Genomic DNA, 26,585 nt, shown 5'->3' on the forward strand with positions numbered 1-26,585 from the left:
TTATGAAAGCAAATATTGCATTTTACTAATTCCGTTTTATGTATTTTATTGCGTACGAAAGATTGAGGTTATGTGGTCGCAGCCCCCAGTTAGACTTGACACCAAGGTGAGACTGTGAGGTGTTGGAAGGAAACCCCAGGTAATATTTGTCTTTACTTATTGATAAATGTACAATCTGACAGTATTTGCTAAAATATGTAGTATCTTTGCCACAAGTGTACATAAAAATAAACAACCAAACAAACCTCGCAAAATATAAAATTTATACAAAATTAAGGCTCACATAATTAGTTGACTAAAACCTTCTTCAAAACGTTCGCGCCTAAGACTAGCCCAAACTGTTTCAACAACTCAACCAAGCTCTTGCATACAGTTTCGGTTTTTAAGGACACTCCAGGACTATCGTCTTCGTCAACATTGAGTTGCAACAAATGCGTCGAGTTAGGATTGGCTTTGCAGATTTGGCGTAGCTCATTCTGGAGGGTTTCCAGATGCGCGATGGTCTGCTGGTCCACCTACAAAACAGGGGTTAAGTGGAGTTATATCGTCGGGGGCCCCAACCTGTGACTGCTTCGTGGAGCAAATCTCCATGAGCTGGGGCAGCTGGACGCCCGTTTTATTGATAATTTGTTGCTCGACGGTGCACAGCAGCTGGTAAAGGTAACCGCGGTTTTCGTCCGTTTCTGGGATATTGTCGTGTCGCGCGGGGGGTGTGAGCGACTCTCCGTCTGGGATTCTGGGGGGTAACATGGGGGCGATTCCCAGTAAGCCGGGTTTGATTTTGGTGGCGGCCGTCGCCAGGGCGTACGACAGGACGGCGGCGTCGTACGCTTCCATTTTCAGCACTTTGGAGGAACTGGAAGCAGAAAAGTAATGGAGGGTTGGCGGGTTAGTGGCATGCAAGGGGTTACTACCGGCATGCTGGGTAAAATAAAAACCAAAAAATAAATTAATCCCGTTTATTTTTAAATGAAATAAAAATAAAACATATGTACAAATATAGGTAATCAATTAACAAATTGGTTTTGCTAACTATTAGAGCTTAAATTATATGTACAGGAATTAATTTGATTTCGTATGTCTTACGAAATTTACATATTTCGATAGTGATACCATAGACGAAGGCACTTTAAAAGGCAACCAAATAACTAATGTACAGCAAATCGTCTACACAACATATTAACATAAAAATTTACTTGTTACCTAGACATAACTGCGAGAGTTTGCATTGCCCAAAAATCAAGTCGATAGTCCGTAGCACCAAATTGTAATTGATGATATTTAAAACGATTATCACATAAAATAAATTAATAAGGAGGGGAGAAAGGAGTAGATTTTTGGCAACACAAAAGGAAGGGTCAGATAGATAGAAATATACTCTATGTAAAATATCGTACAAAACCCTTACAGGAAATAATTTATAATAAACATCCAGAACATAAAATGACTAAATTCAAATAAATTCATCTAAGATTCTCAGTCCAAGATGCACAATGCAAGTCCGAGTTGCTAGCAAGTCCAACACTTGTACGTTCAATTCGTGTCAAGTACTAACAACTCAGTACGAGGAAACACAGTACCACTTAGATCATCCACTCACCCCCCTACTTCTGACGTATCGTCGGGTTTCTTATCTCGCCCCATCACCAACGGCTTACCGGGCGGCAAATTCTGCATGGACTCCTGCTGCTCCCGCATTTGCCGCTTCCTCTTTTTACTCCACAACTCGTGGCAGTCCTGCCACGTCGGCAGCTCGGGCGCGCAAATCCTGAAAGAAAACCGAAAGTGAGCCGTTTACCCACGCAAGCCCGAATCCACGAACCCTACTTAAGTCACTATAAATAAAAATTCCAGTCACGACAACTACATAACAAAGTTACACTACAAAATATTGAAAATTTTTTTGGAAAAAGAGAGGGGATACTTAAAGATAACCTCTCTCATTGGTCGACTTGATTTAATTTCGCCCGAAACATAATACAGCTCAATAAATAAGGAACTGATAAACACTTTATTGATTAGATACACAAATAAATATAAAATTTGCCCTACGTTTATGTAGCGCATGGTCGCAGCATATCGTTATAAACCTACCTTACATTTTGTAATTTTGGGTTGGAAAGGGTAGTTTTATTGGACATAAATAGCACGACAAAACCATAGTCAATAGTCATACATGGTAGCAGTAAGAATAAGTAATAATAATAATACTAAGTAGTGGTGATAATAATAAAAACTACGACGCTACTTACTGTTCCGGGTTAATATTTTTCAACCACGGCGACTTGAGCGCATCCTCCGCCGAAATCCTCTTTTCTGGATCCAAATCCAACATTTTATCCAGCAAATCCAGTGCGGATGTTGGCATAAACATGAAATCTTCACGCAAACGCCTCCGATGGAGCTTTTTAGGCTTGAGGGTGTGAAAAAGGGGCAGTTTGATGACCGACGGCCAAACTGCCGGTGTTGGAGTACCACAAACCCTCGAGATCATTTCTAGCTGCATCATCTCAGCGTTTGCCTACGCAACCAAAAAACAATACACCTGTATATAAGCGGAAAATAACGAAGAAGTACCTGGAATAACGGTTTCTTCAGAAACAGTTCACCTAAAATACAGCCGCAGCTCCAGACGTCGATTGCCGGACCGTATCTTTCCTCACCCAGGAGCAGTTCTGGGGGTCTATACCACAACGTGATTACTTTGTTCGTGTAAGGCCTCTGTCTATCTTCAGCGTTGTAAAGGCGGGCCAGACCGAAATCCGCCAGTTTCACTTCGCCTCTGCAAAAACACAATGACACTTGAGTGCTTCAGCAGCTACGCCGAACTCACCTATTATTCATTAAAATGTTGCTACATTTGATATCCCTATGCAAGAAATTCTTCTTGTGACAATAATTCAACCCATCCAACAACTGCTTCATGATGCAAGCGTTGTTCATCTCGTTGAAATCCACCATTCCCGATTCCAACAGTCCCATCAGATCATGGTCCATGTACTCGAAAACTAAATAAAACGAGCCTTTGTCTTTCCGGAAATCCACAGCATCCTGCTTATCCGTAACGATCTCCCTTAAATTAACGATATTTTTGTGATTCAACTGTCTTAAGATCTTTATCTCTCTAACGGCGGTAATTGGGAAGCCTTCTTTTTCATTCTCTAATCTTACTTTTTTCAAGGCCACTAATTCCCCGGCGTCCACGTCTTTGGCTTTGTACACTTGCCCGTAAGTCCCTTCGCCGATTTGGGCGATCACCTCGAACATGTCGACGCATCGCTCGCCCCAGTCTTTCCCGCTGACCGCCTGGAAGTTCCTCGAACCCCTCCGCTTGAGGATCTTCGGACGTTTTAAGCGAGGCTTCGGCGTCGCTCGGGATTTCTCGCCCACCTTGTTGTTCACGATTCGCGGAGGGGTGTTAGTGACGTCGTCGTCACCGCTCAGTTCCTCCGTTCCTGGAATTACTATAAATAGTGGTTAACTATCCAAGTAAAAAAAATGGTCAAATGTGATTTGATAAAATTTAAATAACATTTACTATCGCAAAAACGGGAGACCACTTTTTTCGACACAAAATCTTGCTTACCTGGCGGCATCGGCAGGTTCATGATCCCCTTCTTCAACGGCGGCGTCTTGGCCTTGACCACCGCCGGCGGCGTGGGCGACCTGCTCGGCGGCGACTCGATGTTCTCCAGCTCGCTCTGGTTCATCCCCGGCGGCATCGGCAGCTTGGTGATCGAGCCCCTCTGCTTCTTGCCGGTTTCCTTCTTGGGGAGCGGCGCCGTCGCCGGGGGCAGCGGCGGCTGCACCTTGTCGACGGAGTTGGCCAGCTTCGGCGGCAGCGAGTTGGGGAGCGGCGGCGTCGGCGGTTGTTCGGGCCTCTCGTTCGGTAACGGCACGGTTTCAGGTAAGGCGATTTCGTTCAGCTTGACGACGTTTTGGTCGGATGGTATCGGGATGTCGTCGATGTCCATAGGAATGGGGATGTTGGCGTTGTTCTTTGTGTTGGCCGTGGCGTCGACTTCGTCGCTCGTCGTCGCCGACGTGGTGGTGGTGGTGGTCGTCGTCGTCGGTGCGGTGCTCGGTTCCGTTTTTTTTTCAGTCTCGGTTTCTGGTTTGTGTTCGGCTTTGTTTTCTAGCATGTTCTCGAGCTTCTTCAGTTCGAGTTCGCGTTTGTGCCGGTCTTTCACTAGCTCGGCGAATAGACTAGTGTCGGTGATTTTGTTCTTTAGTTGGGAGGATTTGATTGAGTGAGGGCTGGGGCTGCGGTTCTTCTCGCGACTTCTGAAATATTAAAGGTCATAGACACAAGTAGTTATTTACAAGTGTGAACTCACCTCCTGTCCCTATCCCTCCTGGGACTCCTCGATCTATACCTCTTCATCTTACTTCTACTAGGCGACGGACTATGATGCCTCCTACTCCAACTCGACGACCTCGACCTTCTCCTACTCAACGGACTCCTACTCCTACTCAGCCTTCTCTTATCCCTAACATGATCCTTCTCCCTCCTGTGTTTCCTATGATGACTCGAACTCCTCTCCGGCCTTCTCCTTTTCGACGTCGACGTCGATGAACTATGCGAATGATGCATGACCAAATCTGGACTGGGATTCCTGTAAGGCGACTTCACCGAAGTGTGACTTTGGCTATAATCGTCAATCACTATCGGTGAACAGTCGTACGCCTTGTGTCTTTCGTAGTCCTCCACCGAATTGTTCACCCTGATCGGCGCCAGGGGTGGCGTGTGCGGCGACTCCCTTGGCGGCGGGTAGTCCTTGTGGCTTCTCGGGGGCGGCGTAGCCGCCACCACCGGACTGGGGGAGCGCCTTTCCGGCTCCAATGGCTCGGGCGACGCAATGTGGCTGTCGTTCGACACCTAACTCACACATTACATACCGCGCACGCGCATTCCTCACATTACTTACCGGCGAGCACGCGCTGGTGTCGATCTTGTCCGTGATTGGCGGGAGAGGCTTGACAGTCGGACTCTCCCAGTCGGAGAGGACTTCCTTCTCTTCGTTCTTGGACTTCGGGGGCGTTTCGACGGAATCGCTGTCTAGACTGTCTAAGCTCGTGCTGCGCGAATGATGTTTGGAACGTTTTTTCTTTTTCTTGTTCTTTTTTTCTTTTTTGTGTTTTCGTTCTTTCTTTTTTCGTTTCTTTCGGTCTAGCGAGTCATAGTCGTCGGTGTAATCCGGAGATATTATCACTTGTCTGTAGTCGGATGGGGAACCTTCGGTTTTTCGACGGTGGCGGACTTCGCTGGAACGGGACGATTTTGACGACACTGACGGCTTACGTTCGCGGTGAGGTACCATCAGAGTGGGGGAGGGGGAACGGGGGATCATAGACGGGTCCAAACGGTGTCTGCGACCTAAAACAAAAGACGCCGGTTTTGAGATGGGCAGTCGGGATTTTGGCAGATCCGGGTGGTTTTATTGGGCGAAATAAATGCGTGGTTGGCATGGCGACGGGTAACGACGCCCGGTGACAAATAATACTCGTCATAGTTGCAGCGTTTATAAAATGTATTGAATAGCCCCACTCAAAAGTTGATGACGTCGTCTCTAAAAACATTAGATAAAAATGCGTCTGTTTTGATCATTTTTAACTGCGTAAACAACTTGATTAAAAAAAGGAACTTATTTTCCGATTGTTTCGGTTGTTCCAAAACGAAATTTTTAAAAATTATTTTTTTTTAGTTTCTTTTACATAATTATTTTAAATCTAAATTCTAATTTATTTGCTGATTCAATGGTAAAACACCAATTACAATATACCCAAAATACACCTATTTGACATACAAGAAAGTGGATTGAATTAGGTTAAGCTGAATTAATATTTAAACATTTTTTTAAAAAGTAGAACTGTGACGTAAATCCTGTTTTCGCCATCTCAATTATTTGGTTTAACGACATAGATAATACGGAGGACACAGATAGTAAAAAAGCTTCAAACGCCTTTCAATCAGGAATCAATGTTAAAATGTTTCCATGTCGGATACACGAAATGAACTTTTTTGAATATAGTTCGTGAATAAATTAACGCTGAAAAAAAAACATTAATTTTACGGACTAATTAAGTCACACTTCGCTATAAAACTTATCTTAAAAATGAGAAAAAAACTTGCAGTTATTTATGTGGAACTTTTCGCGCTTCTGAGCACACAATAAACAGTTCATTTTCACAACATTTGAATAACAACTGTTTGAGATGACGTCAACTTTCTTGGGCTGAATAAATAAATTTTTGTTAATGTTCCTATTTTTTTGAACTACCCCTGTACGTAAAGTTAAAATTACCGGGCGCCATTTAATCGAGTTGACGTCATTAATTCGTTAGAGGGATGAATAACGAAGGTTTGTTAACGTTTTATCATTTTCAGTATTAAACCAACATGGACTCATAAAAGTCATCCCACAACTAATTAAAATGGTACGTGATTTCAACAGACACCGTGTATTTTTCAGAACATTGCATGCTAATAATTTATTACTCGACAAAACAAACAGAAATAAATATTTGTGTAGACTTTATTTGTATTATAATTCACTTCTAGAAGTTTTGTAAAAGTCATTTTAGCTTGATTTAAACTCTCAAGACTTTTCTGGTTTGATAAAAGAAATCATATTTGGTAAGTTTATCCTTGATTGCATACATCAATATTATTTCCCAACATTACAACAAAATATATTTTACGTTATTTGGCTTTCCGCCGTTGTAAATTGTAATAGTGGCAGTTTATTTATTGTTTCAAATAACAGGTTCAACTCAAAAAGGAACAATTAACCAGATCTGGCCAGATACAACTCCAAGTTCATCAGTTTATTCTAATATTTGCCAAATACATAAAAACCTTGAAATTCGTGTAAAAGTGGTCATCAAAACTCTTATTGTCGCCAAGTTTATGCATATGTATATGTCTATAAAACCAAGACAATAAATTGATTTTTATAGGCACGTGTAACGTAATGAGTGTTAGTATTACCATGAAATTGAGAACCTGATGACTTTATGGTATGCAATATGATCCCGTTTAGTTCAGTTTTATCAGAGCACGTAAATCGGGTCTGCGGAAGTTCAGGGGCGGTTTTAGGACGTAATGAAAGTGTGTACCTGGAGAGTGGCCAATGACCAACTGGCTCTGTCGGGCAAGGTAATATTCCTCTTCAAGCCGCGTGAATCTGCTATGTCGACTACTCCTATGCATTATCTCACCGTCATCACTCAGACTGAAGCTCTCTTCTCCACTCTGTATCTCACCAGCTTCGGGTCCTGAAAGGTCCTCCGAACTAACATCAGAGTACTCCACTAGCGGTTTGCAACTCGCTAACAAACTCCCGGACGCAGAGGAACCGTTCGCTTCTCGATTTTTGCGCTTTTTCGACTTTTTCGACTTATCTTTGCTATGTCGCCCATGCCGATTTTTTTCCATTTTACGAACCGGAGAGAGGAGCGGTGCAGCACATATTACACGGTGCTGTTGTTCCTCCGGGTGATCCTCTGCAAAAACACCACATACTCAAAAACTCATTGGAGACTTTTGTTGGTTATGTTGACACTGGCTGGTGACATGTTGGCATGCGTGGATCCATGAGTCATCGGCCGCCGGCGCTCCGCTGCCCGTTTTTGTTCTTCACGACCGCCCCAGGTGCCCCCCCGAGAGCCCACTGCACGCAAGAACGCCGCCTGAGCCCCGAAAATCGCGGAACGCTTTGACGTAGGTGACCTTGGAACGCGAACGTGATGATGGCGAACGTGGTGGTTTGGGTGGGTCAAAAGCGGTTTTCGCAGCGAAACGGGCAAGGAAGCGGCCGAAGGGCGGACGAAAATGGTTAAAAACTCACCCCAATACTGTAAAGAGTCCGTTTCCGACGAACAAACACTCCACAGCACTAAAACCAAACAGATTTTCGGGACATCTCGAAGCCCTTTTTTATCCTGCTCGTTCTACGGGTACTGATGGCTTTTTAGACAAAATATTTTACTTGGTTTGTACTACTAATCTTTTAGATTGATTCTTTTTAGTTCATTTTACTTGATGAAGCATGGGTCATGAAAGTTTTCAAGAGTTAAAATTTTGTCGAAACCGATCCTGACAACAGGACGCCATTTTCATTGCAGTCTGTTTCTGACATGCGTCAGCATCCCCTCCACGGGCTGCCAACATTTACGTAAAAATGGGACACGTTTCGCAAACCGCTAGAATTAATTATTTACAGAAATTTCTACAAACTATTAGTTTTCTATAAATCTCGCATCACAAACGAACTCCAAAACTAAATTTACGTCCAAAACCAAAAAATAATTATCGTCGGAAAACAAAATTACCGCAAACTTTCCAAAGTTTCCGACAGATGGCGCCTCCACAAAAATCAACCTGTAACTTCACTAAGGGAAAATTTCAAACACACATTATATTAAAATCAATAATCTTTATTGCTCACTATCTTCAAAACAAACTTACTATACAAAATTTAAATATTCAATCACAAAAAAATAAAACACACCACTGACAAAGATAAGGAATGTGCCTTGGTGGTTTGCTCAGTGTACATCTTAAACTTTTATAAAAATAGCCCTACAACTAATAGTACTTTATAAAATTGCCTTATATACAAAAATATTTAAATACAATAACAATTCTTTAATATCATACAAAATTCAGAGAGCTAAGACCAAAATTTACAAAAATATGTACAAAAATCCGGAATAATTACACTTCGAGCTCCTCCATTGTTTTGGACAACCTATTATTATCTATCCTTCTTCTTTGACTTCTTCTGACGGCGTCCGCTCTTCGGTACGGTTCACTTTTAAGTCCTAACAAAATGTCTTCCAAAGCACCGTTATACACTTCGTCCTGTTGGAGAAGTTTCTTTTCTTGTACCAGTCTTGTTTTGTGCTTTAGTTCGTTTATCACAGCGTCCTACGGAAACAAATTTATGGTACAAAAAATTTTTAAGACGCGAGTAGGCTTCAAATGACAATTGTAGCTCCGCCCACTTGCGTCTTTCACGAGTTTAGCGTCAAGTAGTTGGTGCAAAATGATTTAGTCGGGTTATTATAAGTTTCCACCTATACTTACAACTTACAGAATAAAGAGAACTTACTCTAGAAAAACTTATTCTTCCAGTATTTTAACCAAAAAATTTGGTAATTTCGGTGGCTGAAAATACGACACAATGAGAGCCAATGGATGAACATTGCATGCCACGTTTACATTTTCAATACTTGCAAGGTATAGGAAGAACACGAATGATTAAAGGAAGGGTTAAAATGAATGTGCGACTAGAAGCATGTTAATTAATTAATCACAAGTTAGTAGATGCATTACCACCAGTATTCCGAGATCTGAAGGTCACAATTCGAGCATAAAATTTCCATTCCAACAATTGGAGTAGCTTACTACGTTAATAAATTTTAATTGATTGACGTTCATAGTACGTTTGTTTAATTAAAAAAGAAAACAAAAGCGCTTTAATAAGTTTAATGAAATTTCGTTGAAGGTCAAAAATTACGTCAAAATAATTGCACCCTGAAATCTCGTACTACAACGACATCCCTGTTGACACAAGCCACCTCGATATCCCAACAGAAACGCCTCGCATCCTGGTCTACTCTACCCTACTTTACCGTACCACCTTTCGCTATTGCTCGTTTTACCTGCTGCTTCTTCTGGTTGATTTTATTCTTTTTGGCGACGTCCTCGTTGGTCTTATTGTTGGCATTCTGGGCGGCGATTTCCAGCCTCCTTCTTTGCTCGTTCTCCTGATCAGCGTGCTGCGTTTTGACAAGTTATTATTATTTATGGAAGGGAGTCGCCATAAATCGCAATTACTTACCTTGAACGCCTTCACGAACCTGACTAAGAGCGAAAAGAAGGAATTCGCGTCGGTCGTTCGCGGCGATTCCGCGAAATATTCGACGCACTCTCTGAAGGCTTCTTGTGCCGCTTTCGCGTCGTTTCTCAACCGGCGCAGTTTCTCTTCGGCGTTGGCGAGGAAGTCGCGCACTACTATACTGTGGGCGCCTTTTCCACGAATTTCCGCTTCTTTTCGGACCGCTTCCATTCCTTTCTCTAATTCGTGGACATCAGTGGTGATGTTTTCTAGAGAAACTGGGGGAAAAGACGACATAAAAAATTTTCCCTAATGGATTTATTGAGGTTGATCCAGCAATGATTTAGGGCGAATAAATTACCAAAAAGTGTTAAATTTTGTCGCGGAAAAATTAATAATTGTTTTATTTTTTTCAAGGCTTACCAACTGCAGCTTTCTCTATGTAGTGGAGATCCGAATCAAAGCTGAGCAATTCGGGGAATTTTTGTCTGATGGTTGAAACTATGTAGTGAAGGAGACACGTTCGCTTGTCTGTTGATTTTGTGTCCAAGAGAGTGTCGAGGGATTGTAATTTGAATCCATAGGCAGGCCCACGCTTGCTACTGTTCAAGTAATTACCAAAGGCTAGGATTATTTCCAACACCGATCTGAGTTTCTTCGAATTCTTTACAGAATTGGAGCCAGAAATGATAGCGTGGGTTTGCTAAAATTAGTTTAAAATTAATCAGTCGTGTGGTTACACATTACATTTCAAAAAAGTTAGTTGAAGGTTATTTCAAGAGAACTTCCTTTGCCTCTAGTCGAACAAATCCCGCTTCTTTGAAAAATTATAAAAAAAAATTGCGACTGTTGTTTTCTGATAACCTCTATAAAGTTAGAATCAGTAAATAACACCCCTGCAGCTTTCTGATTTGAATTTTTAAATTTTTCGGCTTGCAATTTTTCGTTTCGGTTTTTTATTTTCTTTATTTTTCCAATTTTTCGTTTCTTTAATTTTTGATTTGCATTTTTTTTAGTTTTCATTTTATAACGAGCGTTCCAATAAAAACGACGTCAAGTTGGCTTTGGAAATGTGGACGAATCATTCACTAAGCCCTAAATTCACATTTACAAAGCCATCTTGACGTCATTTTTATTTGAACGCTCGTTATTAATAATAATGTGTAATTATAATTTAAGACTTTACACTTTTTTAATTTTACAATTTTGCCATTTTTCGTTTTTTTGTCTTCAATTTTGCGATATGTAAACACTTCCGAGTTTTCATTTTTAAATTTTTCAAATATTTTGATTTTAGATTTTGCAATTTTTCGATATGCAATTTCACGAGCTTTAAAAATTTTTCGGTTTTTTATTTTCTTTATTTTGAAAATTTTTCCGTTTTTCAATGTTTTCATTTCATTTTTCTTTTTTTCAACGTGAATGATTCAATTTTTGGATTTTTTGATTAAGAACTTTTCGATTATACAACTTTTAGATTTTTTAATTTTCCGTTTTTTCAATCTTTCGTTTCTTTCATTTTTGATTTGCAATTTTTTTACTTTTCATTTTACGTATTAATAATAATACATATGTAATTATAATTTAAGACTTTTCGCTTTTTTAATTTTACAATTTTAGAATTTTTCCATTTTTCATTTTTACATTTTTCAGTGTTTCAATTTCACAACTTTTGGATGTTTCATTTTTTAGATTTTGCAATTTTTCGATGTGCAATTTCACGAGCTTCCAATTTTTCGATTAGCAACTCTTCGATTTTTCAACTTTTCGTTTCTTTAATTTTTGATTTGCAATTTTTTCTAATTTTCACTTGAAGTAATAATAATACAAAAATAATATGTAATTATAATTTAAGACTTTTCACTTTTTTAATTTTACAATTTTAAATTTTTTCCATTTTTCAATTGCATATTGGATTTAAAATTCGTTTCATTTATTCGATTTTATAGTTTTTCGAGTTTACCATTTTGACGACTTTTCAATTTTTAGATTTTCCAATTTTATGATTCGGTTTGTTTTTTCTTTTTTCCAGTTTTTGATTTTTTATTTTTTTTTATTATGAAGTGTCCAGATTTTTAGTTTTTCAATGTTTCAATTTTTCGTTTCTTCAATTCTGCAATTTTAAATTTTGCAATTTTAATTAGTTTTCTCAGTTTTTCGATTTTTATTTTTTCTCCGACTTTTTAGTTTAGCAATTTTTAATTTTTCGATTTTTCAACTTTTCGAAAACAAAAAAAAAAAAAACGGAAAAATTGCAAAATTGAAAAATCAAAAATGATCGAAAGGGAAACTTAACAGTCGGAAAAGTGTAAAAACGAAATACTAAAAATTAAAGAAATCGGAAAATCGAGGAATTGAAAAATCCAAGAAAATTTGAAAAACTGGATAAACGAAAAATTGTTGTAGACACAATGAAAAAATCGGGAAAATGTAATATAAAAATCAAGAACTTGGAAAATTTAGGAAACGGAAAATTGAAAAATCCAATGATTAAAAATTGAGACACTTAAAAATCGAAAAAATGAAATATTGTAAAACCGAAATATTGAGAATTAAAAAATAGGATAATCGAGAAATCCAAAAGTTGCAGAACTGAAAAATTTAAAAATTGGACAGAAATAATGAAGATTGAAAATTTGAAAAATTGAATAAACAAAATACATACTGAAAAAATAAATGTAATGTGAAAATCGCAGCTTTTTTGACTTGAATTTTTAAATTTTTCTATTTTCAATTTTTTTGTTTCTTCAGTTTTTCAATTTTCCAACTTTTGAATTTTTCAATTCTTAGGTTTTGCAATTTCTCAGTTTACAATTGCTCGAGTTTTCAATTTTTATTTTTTTAATTTTTCGTTTAGGTTTTTTATTTTCTTTATTTTTATAATTTTTCGATGTGCAATTTTTCAATCTTTATTTTTTTTTTATCTTCAATTTTAAGATATGTAAACTCTTCAGTATTTTTCAGTACATATTTCGATTTCCCAAATTTTGGATGTTTCATTTTTTAGAGTTTGCAATTTCTCGATGTGCAATTTCACGAGTTTCCAATTTTTCGGTTTTTCAATGTTCTCATTTTATTTTTCTTTTTTTCAACGTGAATGATTCACTTTTTGGATTTTTCGATTAGCAACTCTTCGATTTTTCAACTTTTCGTTTCTTTAATTTTTGATTTGCAATTTTTCTAATTTTCACTTGAAGTAATAATAATACAAAAATAATATGTAAATATAATTTAACTCTTTTCACTTTTTTAATTTAACACTTAAATTTTTTTCCATTTTTCAATTGCATATTGGATAATTTGTTTCATTTATTTGATTTTACAGTTTTTCGACTGTACCATTTTGACGATTTTCCAATTTTATGATTCGGTTTGTTTTTTATTCTTCCCAATTTTTGATTCTTTATTTTTTTTATTTTTAAGTCTCCAGATTTTTCAATGTTTCAATTTTTCGTTTCTTCAATTCTGCAATTTTCAATTTTGCAATTTGAATTAGTTTTCCCAGTTTTTCGATTTTTAATTTTTTTTTCCAGTTTTTTAGTTTATCAATTTTTAATTTTTCGATTTTTCAACTTTTCGAATAACAAAAAAAAAATTGCAAAATTGAAAAATCAAAAATGATCGAAAGAGAAACTTAATAGTGTAAAATCGAAAAAATGTAATAGTGCAAAAACGAAATACTGAAAATTAAAGAAATCGGAAAATCGAGGAATTGAAAAATCGAAGAAAATTTGAAACCTGGAAACGAAAAATTGTTGTATAAATTTGAGACAATGAATATTGAAAAATCGGGAAAATGTAAAATAAAAATCAAGAACTTGGAAAATTGAGGAAACGGAAAATTGAAAAATCCAGATTATTAAAAATCGAAAAAATGAAATATTGTAAAACCGAAATATTGAAAATTAAAGAAATAGGATAATCGAGAAATCCAAAAATTGCAGAACTGAAAAATTAAAAAATTGGAAAGAAATATTGAAGATTAAAAATTTGAAAAATTGAATAAACAAAATACATACTGAAAAAATAAAGGAAATGTGAAAATCGCAGCTTTTTTGACTTGAATTTTTAAATTTTTCTATTTTTATTTTCTTTGTTTCTTCAGTTTTTCAATTTTCCAACTTTAAAATTTTTCAATTCTTAGGTTTTGCAATTTCTCAGTTTACAATTACTCGAGTTTTCAATTTTTAATTTTTTCAATTTTTCGATTTGCAATTTTTCGATTTTTCATTTTTTTTTATCTTCAATTGTAAGATATGTAAACTCTTCAGTATTTTTCAGTATTTCGATTTCCCAAATTTTGGATGTTTCATTTTTTAGTTTGCAATTTTTCGTTTCGGTTTTTTATTTTGCAATTTTTTTCAAAATGAAATGTTTCAATTTTTGGATTTTTCGAATTGCAACTTTTGGATTTTCCAATTTTTCATTTCTTCAATTTTTGATTTGCAATTTTTCTACTTTTCATGGTAAGTATTAATAATATGTAATTATAATTTAAAACTTCTAACTTTTTAAATTTTAGAATATTTCCATTTTTTAATTGCATATTGGATTTTAAATTTTTATTTTTTTTAATTTTTCGATTTGTAATTTTTTTTTGTTCTTCAATTTTACGATATGGAAACTTTTTGAGTTTTCATTTTTTAGATTTTGTAATTTTTCGTTTCGGTTTTTTATTTTCTTTATTTTTTCAATTTGTCGGTTTTTCAATGTTCTCATTTTATTTTTCTTTTTTCAACGTGAAATGTTTTAATTTTCAATTTGCAACTTTTCGTTTCTTCAATTTCCGATTTGCAATTTTTCTAGTTTTCATTTGAAGAAATAATATGTAATTATAATTGAAGACTTTTCACTTTTTAATTTTATAATTTTTCCATTTTTCAATTGCATATTGGATTTTAATTTTTTTTTGTTTATTCAATTTTTCGATTTTTAATTTTTCAGTTTTTCGAATAACAAAAAAAAAATTGCAAAAGTGAAAAATTAAAAATGATCGAAAGATTAAAAAAATTAAGGAATTGAAAAATCAAAGATTCAAAATTTGACAAAAATTGAATACACGAAAAATTTTAGTATAAAATCGAGATAATGAAAATTAAAACATCGGGAAAATGAAAAATAAAAACCAAGAACATGAAAAATTGAAAAAACGAAAGATTAAAAACTGAGAAACTTAAAAATCGAAAAAAAATTGTAAAAACGAAATATTGAAATTAATAAAAATCGGATAATTGGGAAATTCCAAAATTGTAAAAGTGAAAATTTAAAAATTGGAAAATCGATGAATTGAAAAATTGAGATTGAAAATTTGAATAAATAAAATACATATTGAAAAAAAATTAAGGAAATGAGAAAATAAAAATTAAAAAAATCACATTCTGGCCTTTGTAGATTCATGAAATTTATTAAAAAAACTTCAGAAACATGACTTTTTCTTCTTGTGTTTTCTAACGTTTCAAGCACCCAACGGGCCAGAAAATACCAAGGAAATCAACAAATTTTAGCTAGAAAGCATACTTTGGATCAAGAACTTGGAAAATTAAGGTAACGAAAAATTACAAATTGAGAAACTGAAAAATCGAAAAATTGCAAAATTGAATATTCGGACATCGAGAAATTGAAAAATTAAAAAACGAAAAACTGTAATAAAAAAATTGGTCGAAGGTAAATAAATCCAGAATTTTCGAAAAACTGCAAAATTTGATTTTGCAACTTTTATTTTCTTATAACCCTCGTAAGTTAAAATAAAGATAACGGGTATTCAATTAAAAAAGTCATCAAGTTGGCTTTAATCTTTTGTAAACATTGCGAACAATTAATCTCAAATTTAATCGATGACAGCTGATAACGCGGAAATGTCAATTATATAGAGCAGTATGAATTAATAAAACACATGCGTTTTCCTCTGTTTTCTTCTATCAAAAAAGCAATGCCAACTTGATGACTTTTTTCGTTTTTTTTTTCGTTCTTGATCTTAATCAATACAATAAATTTTTCAATCATTTATTCATTTTTTTTTTGAGTCACTGTGTAAGTAATTCTAAGATCAGTAAAATTTTAAGATCACGTCACGAATTTTCTGGACGGGAATAAACGAATAAATTTTGATTACCGATGTAAAAAGTGAACACAAATTCATAAACCGCATGTGAAGAATTATCTTATTTTATAAAATTGAAATAGATAACAATCGGTCCAGTAGTTTCGGAGATAATTTGTCTAATAAAAATTCGGACAGACGGCAGACATACAGACACATCGACCTATAGATAAAAATATATATAGATAAAAACCAATCAGGAGATGGTGTCCAAAACTAGAAGTCGATATCAGGTATGTCATGAAATTTTTTTAAATCAAAAAATGTGTATTAGTTGCCATAAATATTTAGAAATTCTGATACATTGTTTGGGCTTTGATATCGTAATAAAACAGTTAATGATACCCAATTTTGAATATTTTTAGATTAGTGGACAACCGATTCAAAAATGATAATTTTTAGACCTTTGAAAGCGTTTTAAATACTTCACGGATGAATTTATTTTTGAGCTAAAACCCGAAACTTAACACTGCCTAATTCATCGCAACCCAACCCCTACTTACAGGCGCAATCAGATGCAAATTGTCGTAGAAGTTGCCAATATAACTCATAATCGACAACTTCGCCGAAATCCTCTCGACCTTCGTCAACTGCAATAAAAACTTATCCTCCTCCGTCAGCAAGTTCACGTTCTTCTTCTCGCTCACGTATTCCCTATACGCCTTCGTCTCCTGCTCCGACGGCACCATCCTCTGCAACAACTCCACGTTCTCCAGCGACAGCTGCTTCAGATCCAACATATTTATCGCATTTATAACTTTCTCGGGCGACATCTCGAGCTTCCTCCTCGAAATCGCAATATTCCTCAACCTCGTGTGCTCCAACAACGTCACATTTTCGGGTTTCTTAAACCTCTTGCTCGGGAAAGTCGACAAACCATCGATCTCGCTGTTCCCGTTGGCCAACAAACCCGCATTACCGATCTTAAACCGCTCCTCGAAGTCGTTGAAGTCGATGTGGCAGTGCAACTTGTCGTCGTCCAACTCGTTGAAGATGGTCCCTCGGACCTGATTGGGCTTTAGCGCGATCCAGTTGATAGTCGGGAGCTTGTACTTGGTCTGGACTTTGCGTTTGATGGTCATGGCACCGTCTGGAGCTTGCATGAACCCGGCGGGGGGCGGCGGAACGGGGGCTGAAGGCACTCTGGACGGGGGAGGCGGCGGGCACGGGGGCGGCGGCGGCGCGACCGGCGCGGGGGGCGGTATCACAGGCGAGTTGGGGGTATTCGAGACGGAGGGCGAGGTGGTGGAGTCGGGGGGCGTCGTCGTCAGGATGTCGGACAAACCAGACACTGAAATAAATTAAATTCAGAATTAGATGCAGGGGAACGGCAGTGGTTTTAGCTTGAAGGTGGAAAAAATAATTACTTGAAGATCCCTTGGTGGCGCTCTCCAGTTCGGCGATCTTCGACTCGAACATCGACTGGCGGTTCTTCGACTCCTGTTCGTGGTGTTGGACGACTCGTCTCAACGTGCTGACTTCTTCGTCGGCGTGTCGTTTAAATTCGGCTAGTTCGTCTCGTTCTTGTCGGATTTGGACGAGTTCGGTTTCTAGAAAGGCGATTTTTTCTAAGGCTTGGTGTTCGACGTCTTGTATTCGTTCGTGCATCTGAAAATTTGGTTATTTTTTCTTTTAGACGGGGAGTATTGTGACGGCTTACTTGTGCAAGTTCGTCTTCTAACTCTCCTACTTTTTCTAAGGCTGCTGTTTTCGTTTCGCTGTCTTCCATGAGTGCTGCAACATCAAACACATTGTCTAGGTAAGCCGAAATTTGTACTTGGAGTTCTTCGCTTTCGGTGAACCTGAGCTTTTCGAGATAGTTGTCCAAACCTAAAGCTGTGAATTCGTATTGTAGATGGACGCGAAAGTTCATGTCTTCGACGGAGTGGACGATTATGTTGACGAATTGCATACAGGCTACCTAAAAAAAAACAACACACACACACACACGATTTATAATTTTTTACGTGTCACATTCTACTCACCATAAACTCGATGTGGAAGACGTCGTAGTTGAGAAAATAATCCATTAAAGTCTGAAACCGGTGCACCTCATGACACACCTCCTTGAAGTTGTCGAACGCCGATAAAATAATCTCATGTCCACCCTTAACTAAACAAATCGCCGCCAACAACTCCAACACCAGCGCCTTCGTCCTCAAACTCTTGTGAATGAGACTTAGCGAAATACAATTGATAGCTTCCCTATGCTGAATTACCATATTAAATCCATACTACAACAATTTTTAAAGACAAATCAGCACTTTACTGTGTCGGCGCAGCAGAACTCACTTTATTGTTCATTATAGCCCTCATGCACATGATGCAAACGTGAATATCGTCTTTCGATTCGCCCATATTCAATTTTGCCACGTGTTTCGAGCGCCTTTTTATGCTCGGACTGTCGGGGATATCTAATGGGGACCTAATGTAACCGTTCTGTTTATCTAGTGTTGTCGTAACGGGACTTAATGTTTGATTGGGGTTTAAACGTTCTTCTGACGCTGTTCGCGATTCCGCTATTCGCTGTTCGTGCCTCATCATGCCCAAACGGAAACTCAAGTAGTCGATGAGGACGTCTAAGCCGTTGTTTTCTTCGTTTAGGAATTCTCTAACCCATCTACGGACAAAACGTCAATTAGGGCTGACGGACGGGGTGGGACTTACTCGATGTGGTTGGTTCGTAAGGAAATCTCCAAGTCGCGAAGAACTTGCGTTGAGGTCGATTCTCCCACCATTTTTCGTTTCTGAAGAGGAATGGTATTTTTATGAGTTTGCAAGTTTAGTGGGTTGCTTAAGGCGGTTGCTACGCTGATATGGACAGGAAATAGCGCCGACCCCGTAAGAATCAATAGGAAAATAACGGTGACTGCGGGAAAAATGACATCCTGATTTCTCGTGTTCAAATTCTTTCATTCACCAAGAAATTACTTAAGATATAGTTGTTAAAATGACGTCAGAGAATTTTTGGTGTGTATGAACGAACGGATTTTGATTAGAATTTTACCACCTACACGATGATGTAAAGGTACGTTTAAAATTTCAGAATAATTCCATTAATTTTGAAATCCGTCTATAAAATTGTCTATAAAAATATTGAAAATATTACGATAAATTTTTACTTAATTCCTACAATTCTACGTTTGATTCTTAAGGAAATATTTCTTGTTCATTTCACCGTAGCAACAGCCGTAAGGTGTTCAATTTTGCTTTAAAGTTTCTCTTCTGCCTAGACTTATACTTTCATGTAATGACGAAATTGGTAATACCCTAGTAATTGGTAGTTGATCTAATTTACCAGATTTTGTGGTTATGAAATTTCCAGTCTTTCGAGTATTTTTAAATATTATTTGAATCACGAATAGGAAATTTGAATCGTTACGAAGAAAATTATTGAATGTACCGATTTTAATCATTAAAAATCCGAGTAACTCCAAAAGTTTATAAAGTCAAATATAAAATTTCAGTTTTAGTTTTCAAACACTACCATATTTATTTTTATCGACGATATTTTTACTGTTCACATTTTTTAACATAAAAAATATGAGTAATTACAGTAATTTTGGAGTTTATCTGCTCATAAAATTGCCAATAGAACTATTGAGAATAAAACAATAAATTTTTTCCTATAACCATCATTTTCCGTTTGATTCTTAAGGAAATATTTCTTGTACATTTCATCGTAGCAACAAACTTAATGTTCAATTTAGCTTTAAAGTTTCTGTTCTGTTTAGATTTATGCTTTCATGTAATGAAGTTTGTAGTAACCTAGTAATTGGTGCTTGATCTAATTTCCCAGGTTTTGTGGTTATGAAATTTCCAACCTTTCGACAGACAAATATTTTCAAATTTTATTTTAAACAAGAACATGAAAATTGAGTAATTCAAAAGATAATTACTGAATGTAGGACTTTAATTATTATTAAAAATCTGAGTAACTTCACAAATTTTCAAAATCGAACACAAAATTTCAGTTTTAGTTTTCAAACATTACCACGTTTACTAAAAATGATCAATAATTCTATTAATTTTGAAGTCCTTTTGTCCAAAAAAATTGCCAATAGAACCATCAAGAATACAACAATACATTTTCTCGCAGTTCCTTAACCATCATTTTACGTTGGATTCTTATGAAAATATTTCTTGTTCATTTCATCGTAGCAACAGCCTTAAATGTTCAATTTGGCTTTAAAGTTTCTGTTCTGTTTAGATTTAGGCTTTCATGTAATGAAGTTGGTAATAACCTGGTAATTGGTGCTTGAACTAATTTCCCAGGTTTTGTGGTTATGAATTTTCTTTCGACAGACAAATATTTTCAAATTTTATTTTAAACAAGAACATGAAAATTGGGTAATTCAAAAGATAAATACTGAATGTAGGACTTTAATTATTATTAAAAATCCGAGTAACTTCACAAATTGTCAAAATCGAACAGAAAATTTCAGTTTTAGTTTTCAAACATCACCACATTTGCTAAAAATGATCAATAATTCCATTAATTTTGGAGTCCTTTTGTCCAAAAAAATTGCTAATGGAACCATCAAGAATACAACAATACATTTTTTGGCAGTTCCTTAACCATCATTTTACGTTTGATTCTTACTGAAATATTTCTTGTTCATTTCATCGTAGCAACAGTCTTAAATATTCAATTTGGCTTTAAAGTTTCTGTTCTGTTTGGGTTTAGGCTTTCATGTAATGACGAAGTTGGTAATTACCTGGTAACTGGTGCTTGATGTAATTTCCCAGGTTTTGTGATTATGAAATTTCCAATCTTTCGACAGACAAGTACATATTTTCAAATTTTATTTTTAACAAGAACATGAAAATTGAGTAATTCAAAAGATAATTACTGAACGTAGGACTTTAATTATTATTAAAAATCCGAGTAACTTCACAAATTTTCAAAATCGAACACAAAATTTCAGTTTTAGTTTTCAAACATTACCACATTTACTAAAAATGATCAATAATTCCATTAATTTTGGAGTACTTTTGTACAAAAAAATTGCCAATAGAAACATCAAGAATACAACAATACATTTTTCGCAGTTCCTTAACCACCATTTTACGGTTGATTCTTACGGAAATATTTCTTGTTCATTTCATCGTAGCAACAGCCTGAAATGTTCAATTTGGCTTTAAAGTTTCTGTTCTGTTTAGATTTAGGTTTTCATGTAATGACGAAGTTGGTAATAACCGGGTAATTAGTGCTTGATCTAATTTCCCAGGTTTTGTGGTTATGAAATTTCCAATCTTTCGACAGACAAATATTTTCAAATTTTATTTTAAACAAGAACATGAAAATCGAATAATTAGAAAGATAATTACTAAATGTAGGACTTTGGTCATTTTTAAAAATCCGAGTAACTTCACAAATTTTCAAAATCGAACACAAAATTTCAGTTTTAGTTTTCAAACATTACCACATTTACTAAAAATGATCAATAATTCCATTAACTTTGGGGTCCTTTTGTCCAAAAAAATTGCCAATAGAACCATCAAGAATACAACAATACATTTTTTCGCAGTTCCTTAACCATCATTTTACGTTTGATTCTTATGGAAATATTTCTTGTTCATTTCATCGTAGCAACAGCCTTAAATGTTCAATTTGGCTTTAAAGTTTCTGTTCTGTTTAGATTTAGGCTTTCATGTAATGACGAAGTTGGTAGTAACCTGGTAATTGGTGCCTGATCTAATTTCCCAGGTTTTGTAATTATGAAATTTCCAATCTTTCGACAGACAAATATTTCCAAATTCTATTTTAAACAAGAATATGGAAATTGAATAATTAAAAAGATAATTACTGAATGTAGGACTTTAATTATTATTAAAAATCTTAGTAACTTCACAAATTTTCAAAATCGAACACAAAATTTCAGTTTTAGTTTTCAAAAATTACCACATTAACTTCTAATGATATTTTAACTTTTCATATTTTTTAACATAAAATAGATCAATAATTCTAGTAATTTTGGAGTCCTTTTGTCCAAAAAAAAGAATAGGATATTTGAGTCATTACGAAGATAATTTCTGAATGTACGACTTTAATCACTGTAAAAAATCCGACCAAACTTCACAAGTCTTTAAAAATTAAATAGAAAATTAAGAAGAAAATTTCACTTTTAGTTTTCATATTTAAAAGATTTAAATTAAGCACTCTTGCGGCAGTCGTGGCGCCGCCACTGACCGCAAGCCAAGTCCGTCGCCAAAAAAGCTCAATCTCGACCACGACTCGCATACATTTAACCTTAATAAATTCACTGATGACATATTTAATCATAAAACCATTAAATAAACAACTTAATTGTAATTGTAGCCTCCATGTATGTTTGTTCTATCTATCCCGCTATCTAGCGGGCGTATTGTTCCCCGGTTAACCAACCCTTTCCTACTTCACACTTAATTTGATTGTGTTAAGGGTTTAACGACCTGTGATAGGGGTTGGTTGCACAGAAAAAACTTACCCTATGGCTTCTGGACGCTTTCGGGTCGAGATAAGTCCGTAATTTATTCAAGTAGTACGAGGGCGGATCCTTAGCGTGGACCATTTCCTGCAAATCATAATTAAAGGATAATTTCTTCCAAGTGCGGAATTAAAAACGAGAAGGTCAAGCTGACTTCATCGGACCGCAACCTAGTGACTAACTACGAGATAATGAGTTCGGTATTTTTAAAGCACGCTGTGCACTCTGACCCGCTTAATTAAAATAAGAATTCGGGGATTTTAATTCAATTAGCTTGGGAAAGGAATCTCGTTAACTCCACCCTGGAAAAAAAATTGCACGCACGAATGCAAGGTGTCGGATTAAATTAAATCATTTACAGAGCAGACCTTGGATTGCATGGACGTGCAGGAATTGCACTAAAAAGTTTGATTAGAGTTTCATAATGTGCTGACTGGGTCGAAAGGGGCGGAAACGGAAGTTCGCGGCTAAATTCGCTATAAAAACTGCATGTGGATGACTAGCATGACGTTATTAATAAGTTAAACAATGTGCTTTTTATTGGGGATTAACTGTGGATTAACTGTTGGTAATGTGACGAAGCTAAAAAATTTGTATGCGAAAGCACGTTCGTGGATTTCTCTCGAGTGACAAACCCCGGTATAAAATGACCCCTGCATATATGAAACTCGTTAGACGAAACCAGACACTCGTGCCATAATTTTGGCGGTTTTATTAAGTAGCGTAGTAATAATTTGAATGACTAATCAGAAGGAGAGGCGTCATTTTTAATTATAGCAGTATTATGTGGGTTGGGCTTCGGACAACACGATTTTTTTTTTTTATTATCACTTTTAATGACTCTATTTTCCTCGACAAATTATTATACTTGATTGGTCGGAAACGTTTCGAACAGTTACCAGGTCGAGGATACCACTCAGCTGAACACCACTTTTTTAAACATTATTGCATAATAGGCGCCCCTCCTAGTCCGTGCTCTTAATTTTACAAACACGAACAATATTCCAGTTTCTAGGAACAATATTTTTTGTGTTTATTTTCTAAAGTGTGACGTAACGATTCAATGAATTTTGACAAGGACCAATTTCTGATAAATATTTGTCACGGAAATGTTTTAAAAACGATATCTATGACAATATTCTGCACGGATGGTTTGTTTGACGCAATAAAAACATAAATCGTGAAAGTTAGAAACGTTTTAATTTTACTACCGGACAAAATAATGAGATTACGGCACTTTATAGTTGTTTGTTAACAATTATTGCCACAAGATTCATTTCTATGCTAATAAAATCATTTAAAAGCCACTAAATTATGTTTGGTTTGGTAGTAAATGTGTAAATAATATGCGCACCGGTGCTTCAAACGAGATGAGTTTTTTCTGTTTACCGATGTTGTTTTCTTGAAAGGTTTGTGTTCATGTAACATCAATTTGGCGAAATATGGACACAAGGAACAGCAGATAGGTGGAATAGAGTTTGGGCTAACTTTATATTATAAACTTGATGTCAATTTCAAGAAATTGAAATGGACGTAAATGTAGTGAGTGTCCACTCCTTCAAGAAACTTCTCGAAAGCATTTTTATAATCTCTTTTTCTTTTTATTTCCCGAGCGTAAGCTAAGAAAGTATTGTAATCGAGTCCATCGGGCGACTGCCCCTTTCACGTTTTTTCGACGTTTCATGAATAGAGTATAAAAAAATAGGTCTCCCTTTCCGTCCTTCTGTCCGCCGTATGTGTCATTCCCACCAACAATGAAATGACGTCGTCTTTAAATTTTAGAATAGTAAATTTTATAAAACAACGTGCTCCTCCACTTGCGGTTTACAATTGCGTGTCGAGTTTTTACCAGAGGCATCCAGCAGATTTTCAAAATAACAATTTTTCAATTTCGCGGCGACGAAATTTTCCGATGTTTTACGATTTTTCGATTTTAATTTTTTTTTTTTTATTTCTCAACATAATGTCATAATTCAATGTCTCAATTTTTCCATTTTCCAGTTCTTCGATTTTTTAAATATTTAGAATTTTTATTTCAAAATTTCCGTTCTGGATCCTTCGATTTTTCATTTTCTTGCTTTTAGATTTTTCAATTATTCGATTTTTGAATTTTTGGCGTTCTTAAATTATCGATTTTATGATTTTTTGTCTTTCCGATTTCTCGATTTTTCAGTTTCTTGATTTACAAAGTTTTCGGATTTTTCAATATTTCAATTTTTCGATTTTTCATCTTTCCGATTTCTCGATCTCTCAAGTTTTCGGGTTTTTCAATATTCGATTTTTCATTTTCTGATATTTCAGTTTTACGATGTTTGAAATTTTCGATTCCTCAATTTTTGGGTTTATCGTCTTTCCGATTTCTCGAAATTTTCAATGTTTCAGTTTTGCGATTTTTCAATATTTCAATTTTTCGATTTTTTAAATTTTCGATTAAATTCTTTTTTATTTTTATTTTTCAATATATTAAGTTTTTGACACATATTTCAATCTCTCAATATTTATATTTGACTGTTCTTCGGTTTTTTAAATTTTTAGAATTTTTAATTCTAAATTTTTCATTTTTTTGATGTTTCTTTCGATTGTCGCTCTTTCGCCTTCTTGCTTTCGATTTTAGACCTTTCCAATTTCTCAATTTTTCGATTTTTTGACTTCTCAAGTTCTTCATTTGTCCATCTTTTTCAATTTTTCAATTCCTCAATTTTTTTCGGCTTTTCGCCTTCTTACTTAGATTTTTCGGTTTTTCAATTTAGCGATTTTTTCAAGTTTTGAATTTTTCGATTTCTCAGGATTTCGATCTTTCACTTTTTTCATTCATCGATTTTTTTTATTTAAATTTTTGAATTTGGAATTTTTCGATTTTGGACCATTTCGATTTTTTGAATTTTTTTAATTTTATATTTTTCACTTTTTTGATGTTTCAATTTTCGCCTTGTTTTTCGATTTTTTGGTTTTTCAATTTTTCGATTTTTGGAAATTTCAACTTCTCGATTTCTCCATCTTTTCATATTTTGATTTGGCGATGTTTTCAATTTTTCGACATTTCAGTTTTGGGATTTTCCAATTTCTTAATTTTTCAATTCTGCGATTCTTCAATTTTTCGCCTTCTTGCTTTTAGATTTTTTGACTTTTCAACTTCTTCATTTCTACATCTTTTTCAATTTCGATTTGTCCATTTTTTAATTTTTCGACATTTCAGTTTTGGGAGTTTATATTTCAGTTTTTCGATTCTTTAATTTTTCGTTGTTTCGATTCCTCGTTTATTCGCCTTCTCATTTATAGAATTTTCGGTTATTTAATTTACCGATTTTTAAAATTTTTAAATTTTTCGGTTTCGCAGGATTTCGATCTTTCATTTTTTCGATTCATCGATTTTTTTTAATTTAAATTTTTTAATTTGGAATTTTTCGATTTTGGGCCATTTCGATTTCTCAATTTTTAGATTTTACAATTCTTCGAATTTTTTACTTTTTTGATGTTTCAATTTTCGCCCTCGGTTTTAGATTTTTCGATTTATTAAGGTTTAAAATTTTCGATATTCACTGAATTTCCCAATTTTTCGATTTTTGTACTTTTCAACTTCTCGATTTTTTTTCAACTTTTGATTTTTCGATTTGGCGATATTTTCAATTTTGATTCCTGGATTTTCTAATTTTTCGACATTTCAGTCTTGAGATTTTTCCAATTTCTCGATTTTTCTGTTTTGCGATTCTTCAATTTTTCTCGCTTTTAGATTTTTCGGTTTTTCATATTTAGATTTTAAAATGTTTGATTTCTCGAGATTTCGATCTTTCAATTTTTGATTCATCGATTTTTTTTAGTTTAAATTTTTCAATTTAGAATTTTTCGATTCTTCAATTTTTCAATTTTCGATTTTTTAAATTCTCGTTTTATTTTTTTGTTTCTTTAGTTTTTCCATTATTTAAATTTTCCATTTTTCCATTCTTGGATTTCCCGATTTTAAATTTTACTTTGTCAATTTTCCGATTTTTGGACTTTTCAACTTACCGATTTTTCCATCTTTTGATATTTCGATTTGGCGATGTTTTCAATTTTGATTCCTGGATTTTCTAATTTTTTAAAATTTCAGTTTTGGCACTTTTCAATTTCTCAATTTTATCAGTTTTGCGATTATTCAATTTTTCTATTTTTTAAATTTCATATTTTTTCATT

At 35.0% G+C, this 26,585-nt stretch overlaps 2 protein-coding genes across 4 annotated transcripts in view; both read right to left on the reverse strand.

Annotated features, from left to right (window-relative positions):
* Positions 1-140: 140 nt before the first annotated feature.
* On the reverse strand, positions 141-8,144 carry LOC135140392 (cyclin-dependent kinase 12). 3 transcript variants are annotated; one of them, XM_064070930.1, is made up of 11 exons: positions 7,851-8,144; positions 7,222-7,506; positions 4,929-5,377; positions 4,338-4,879; positions 3,587-4,284; positions 2,834-3,464; positions 2,578-2,782; positions 2,253-2,521; positions 1,601-1,768; positions 562-856; positions 141-515 (listed from the first exon to the last, which is right to left on the reverse strand). In XM_064070930.1, the coding sequence occupies exons 2-11, from the start codon at positions 7,436-7,438 to the stop codon at positions 288-290; spliced, it is 3,702 nt and encodes a 1,233-aa protein (XP_063927000.1). In that variant the 5' UTR covers positions 7,439-7,506; positions 7,851-8,144; the 3' UTR covers positions 141-287. The 3 variants fall into 3 exon arrangements, with proteins under 3 accessions (XP_063927000.1, XP_063926991.1, XP_063926982.1); XM_064070921.1 differs by having other exon boundaries at positions 2,834-3,455; positions 7,120-7,506; positions 7,851-8,143; XM_064070912.1 differs by having other exon boundaries at positions 7,120-7,506; positions 7,851-8,143.
* Positions 8,145-8,418: 274 nt separating this feature from the next.
* The window catches only part of Frl (Formin-like), a 43,054-nt gene continuing 24,887 nt past the window's right edge, over positions 8,419-26,585 (reverse strand). Inside the window, exons 3-13 of the mRNA XM_064070966.1 lie at positions 22,416-22,502; positions 18,613-18,692; positions 18,238-18,565; positions 17,931-18,179; positions 17,606-17,866; positions 17,313-17,553; positions 16,449-17,236; positions 10,269-10,548; positions 9,849-10,123; positions 9,670-9,786; positions 8,419-8,932 (exon numbers count right to left, since the gene is read on the reverse strand). Coding sequence (XP_063927036.1) covers positions 8,720-8,932; positions 9,670-9,786; positions 9,849-10,123; positions 10,269-10,548; positions 16,449-17,236; positions 17,313-17,553; positions 17,606-17,866; positions 17,931-18,179; positions 18,238-18,565; positions 18,613-18,692; positions 22,416-22,502 — 2,919 coding nt within the window. The 3' untranslated portion in view covers positions 8,419-8,719. The remainder of the gene's footprint in view (positions 8,933-9,669; positions 9,787-9,848; positions 10,124-10,268; positions 10,549-16,448; positions 17,237-17,312; positions 17,554-17,605; positions 17,867-17,930; positions 18,180-18,237; positions 18,566-18,612; positions 18,693-22,415; positions 22,503-26,585) is intronic.

This window comes from Zophobas morio, unplaced genomic scaffold (genome assembly GCF_036711695.1).
Source record: "Zophobas morio isolate AGI-343-1 ecotype UQ-CSIRO unplaced genomic scaffold, CSIRO_AGI_Zmor_V1 ptg000004l, whole genome shotgun sequence".
In the NCBI taxonomy this organism is placed as follows: Eukaryota; Metazoa; Arthropoda; class Insecta; order Coleoptera; family Tenebrionidae; genus Zophobas; species Zophobas morio.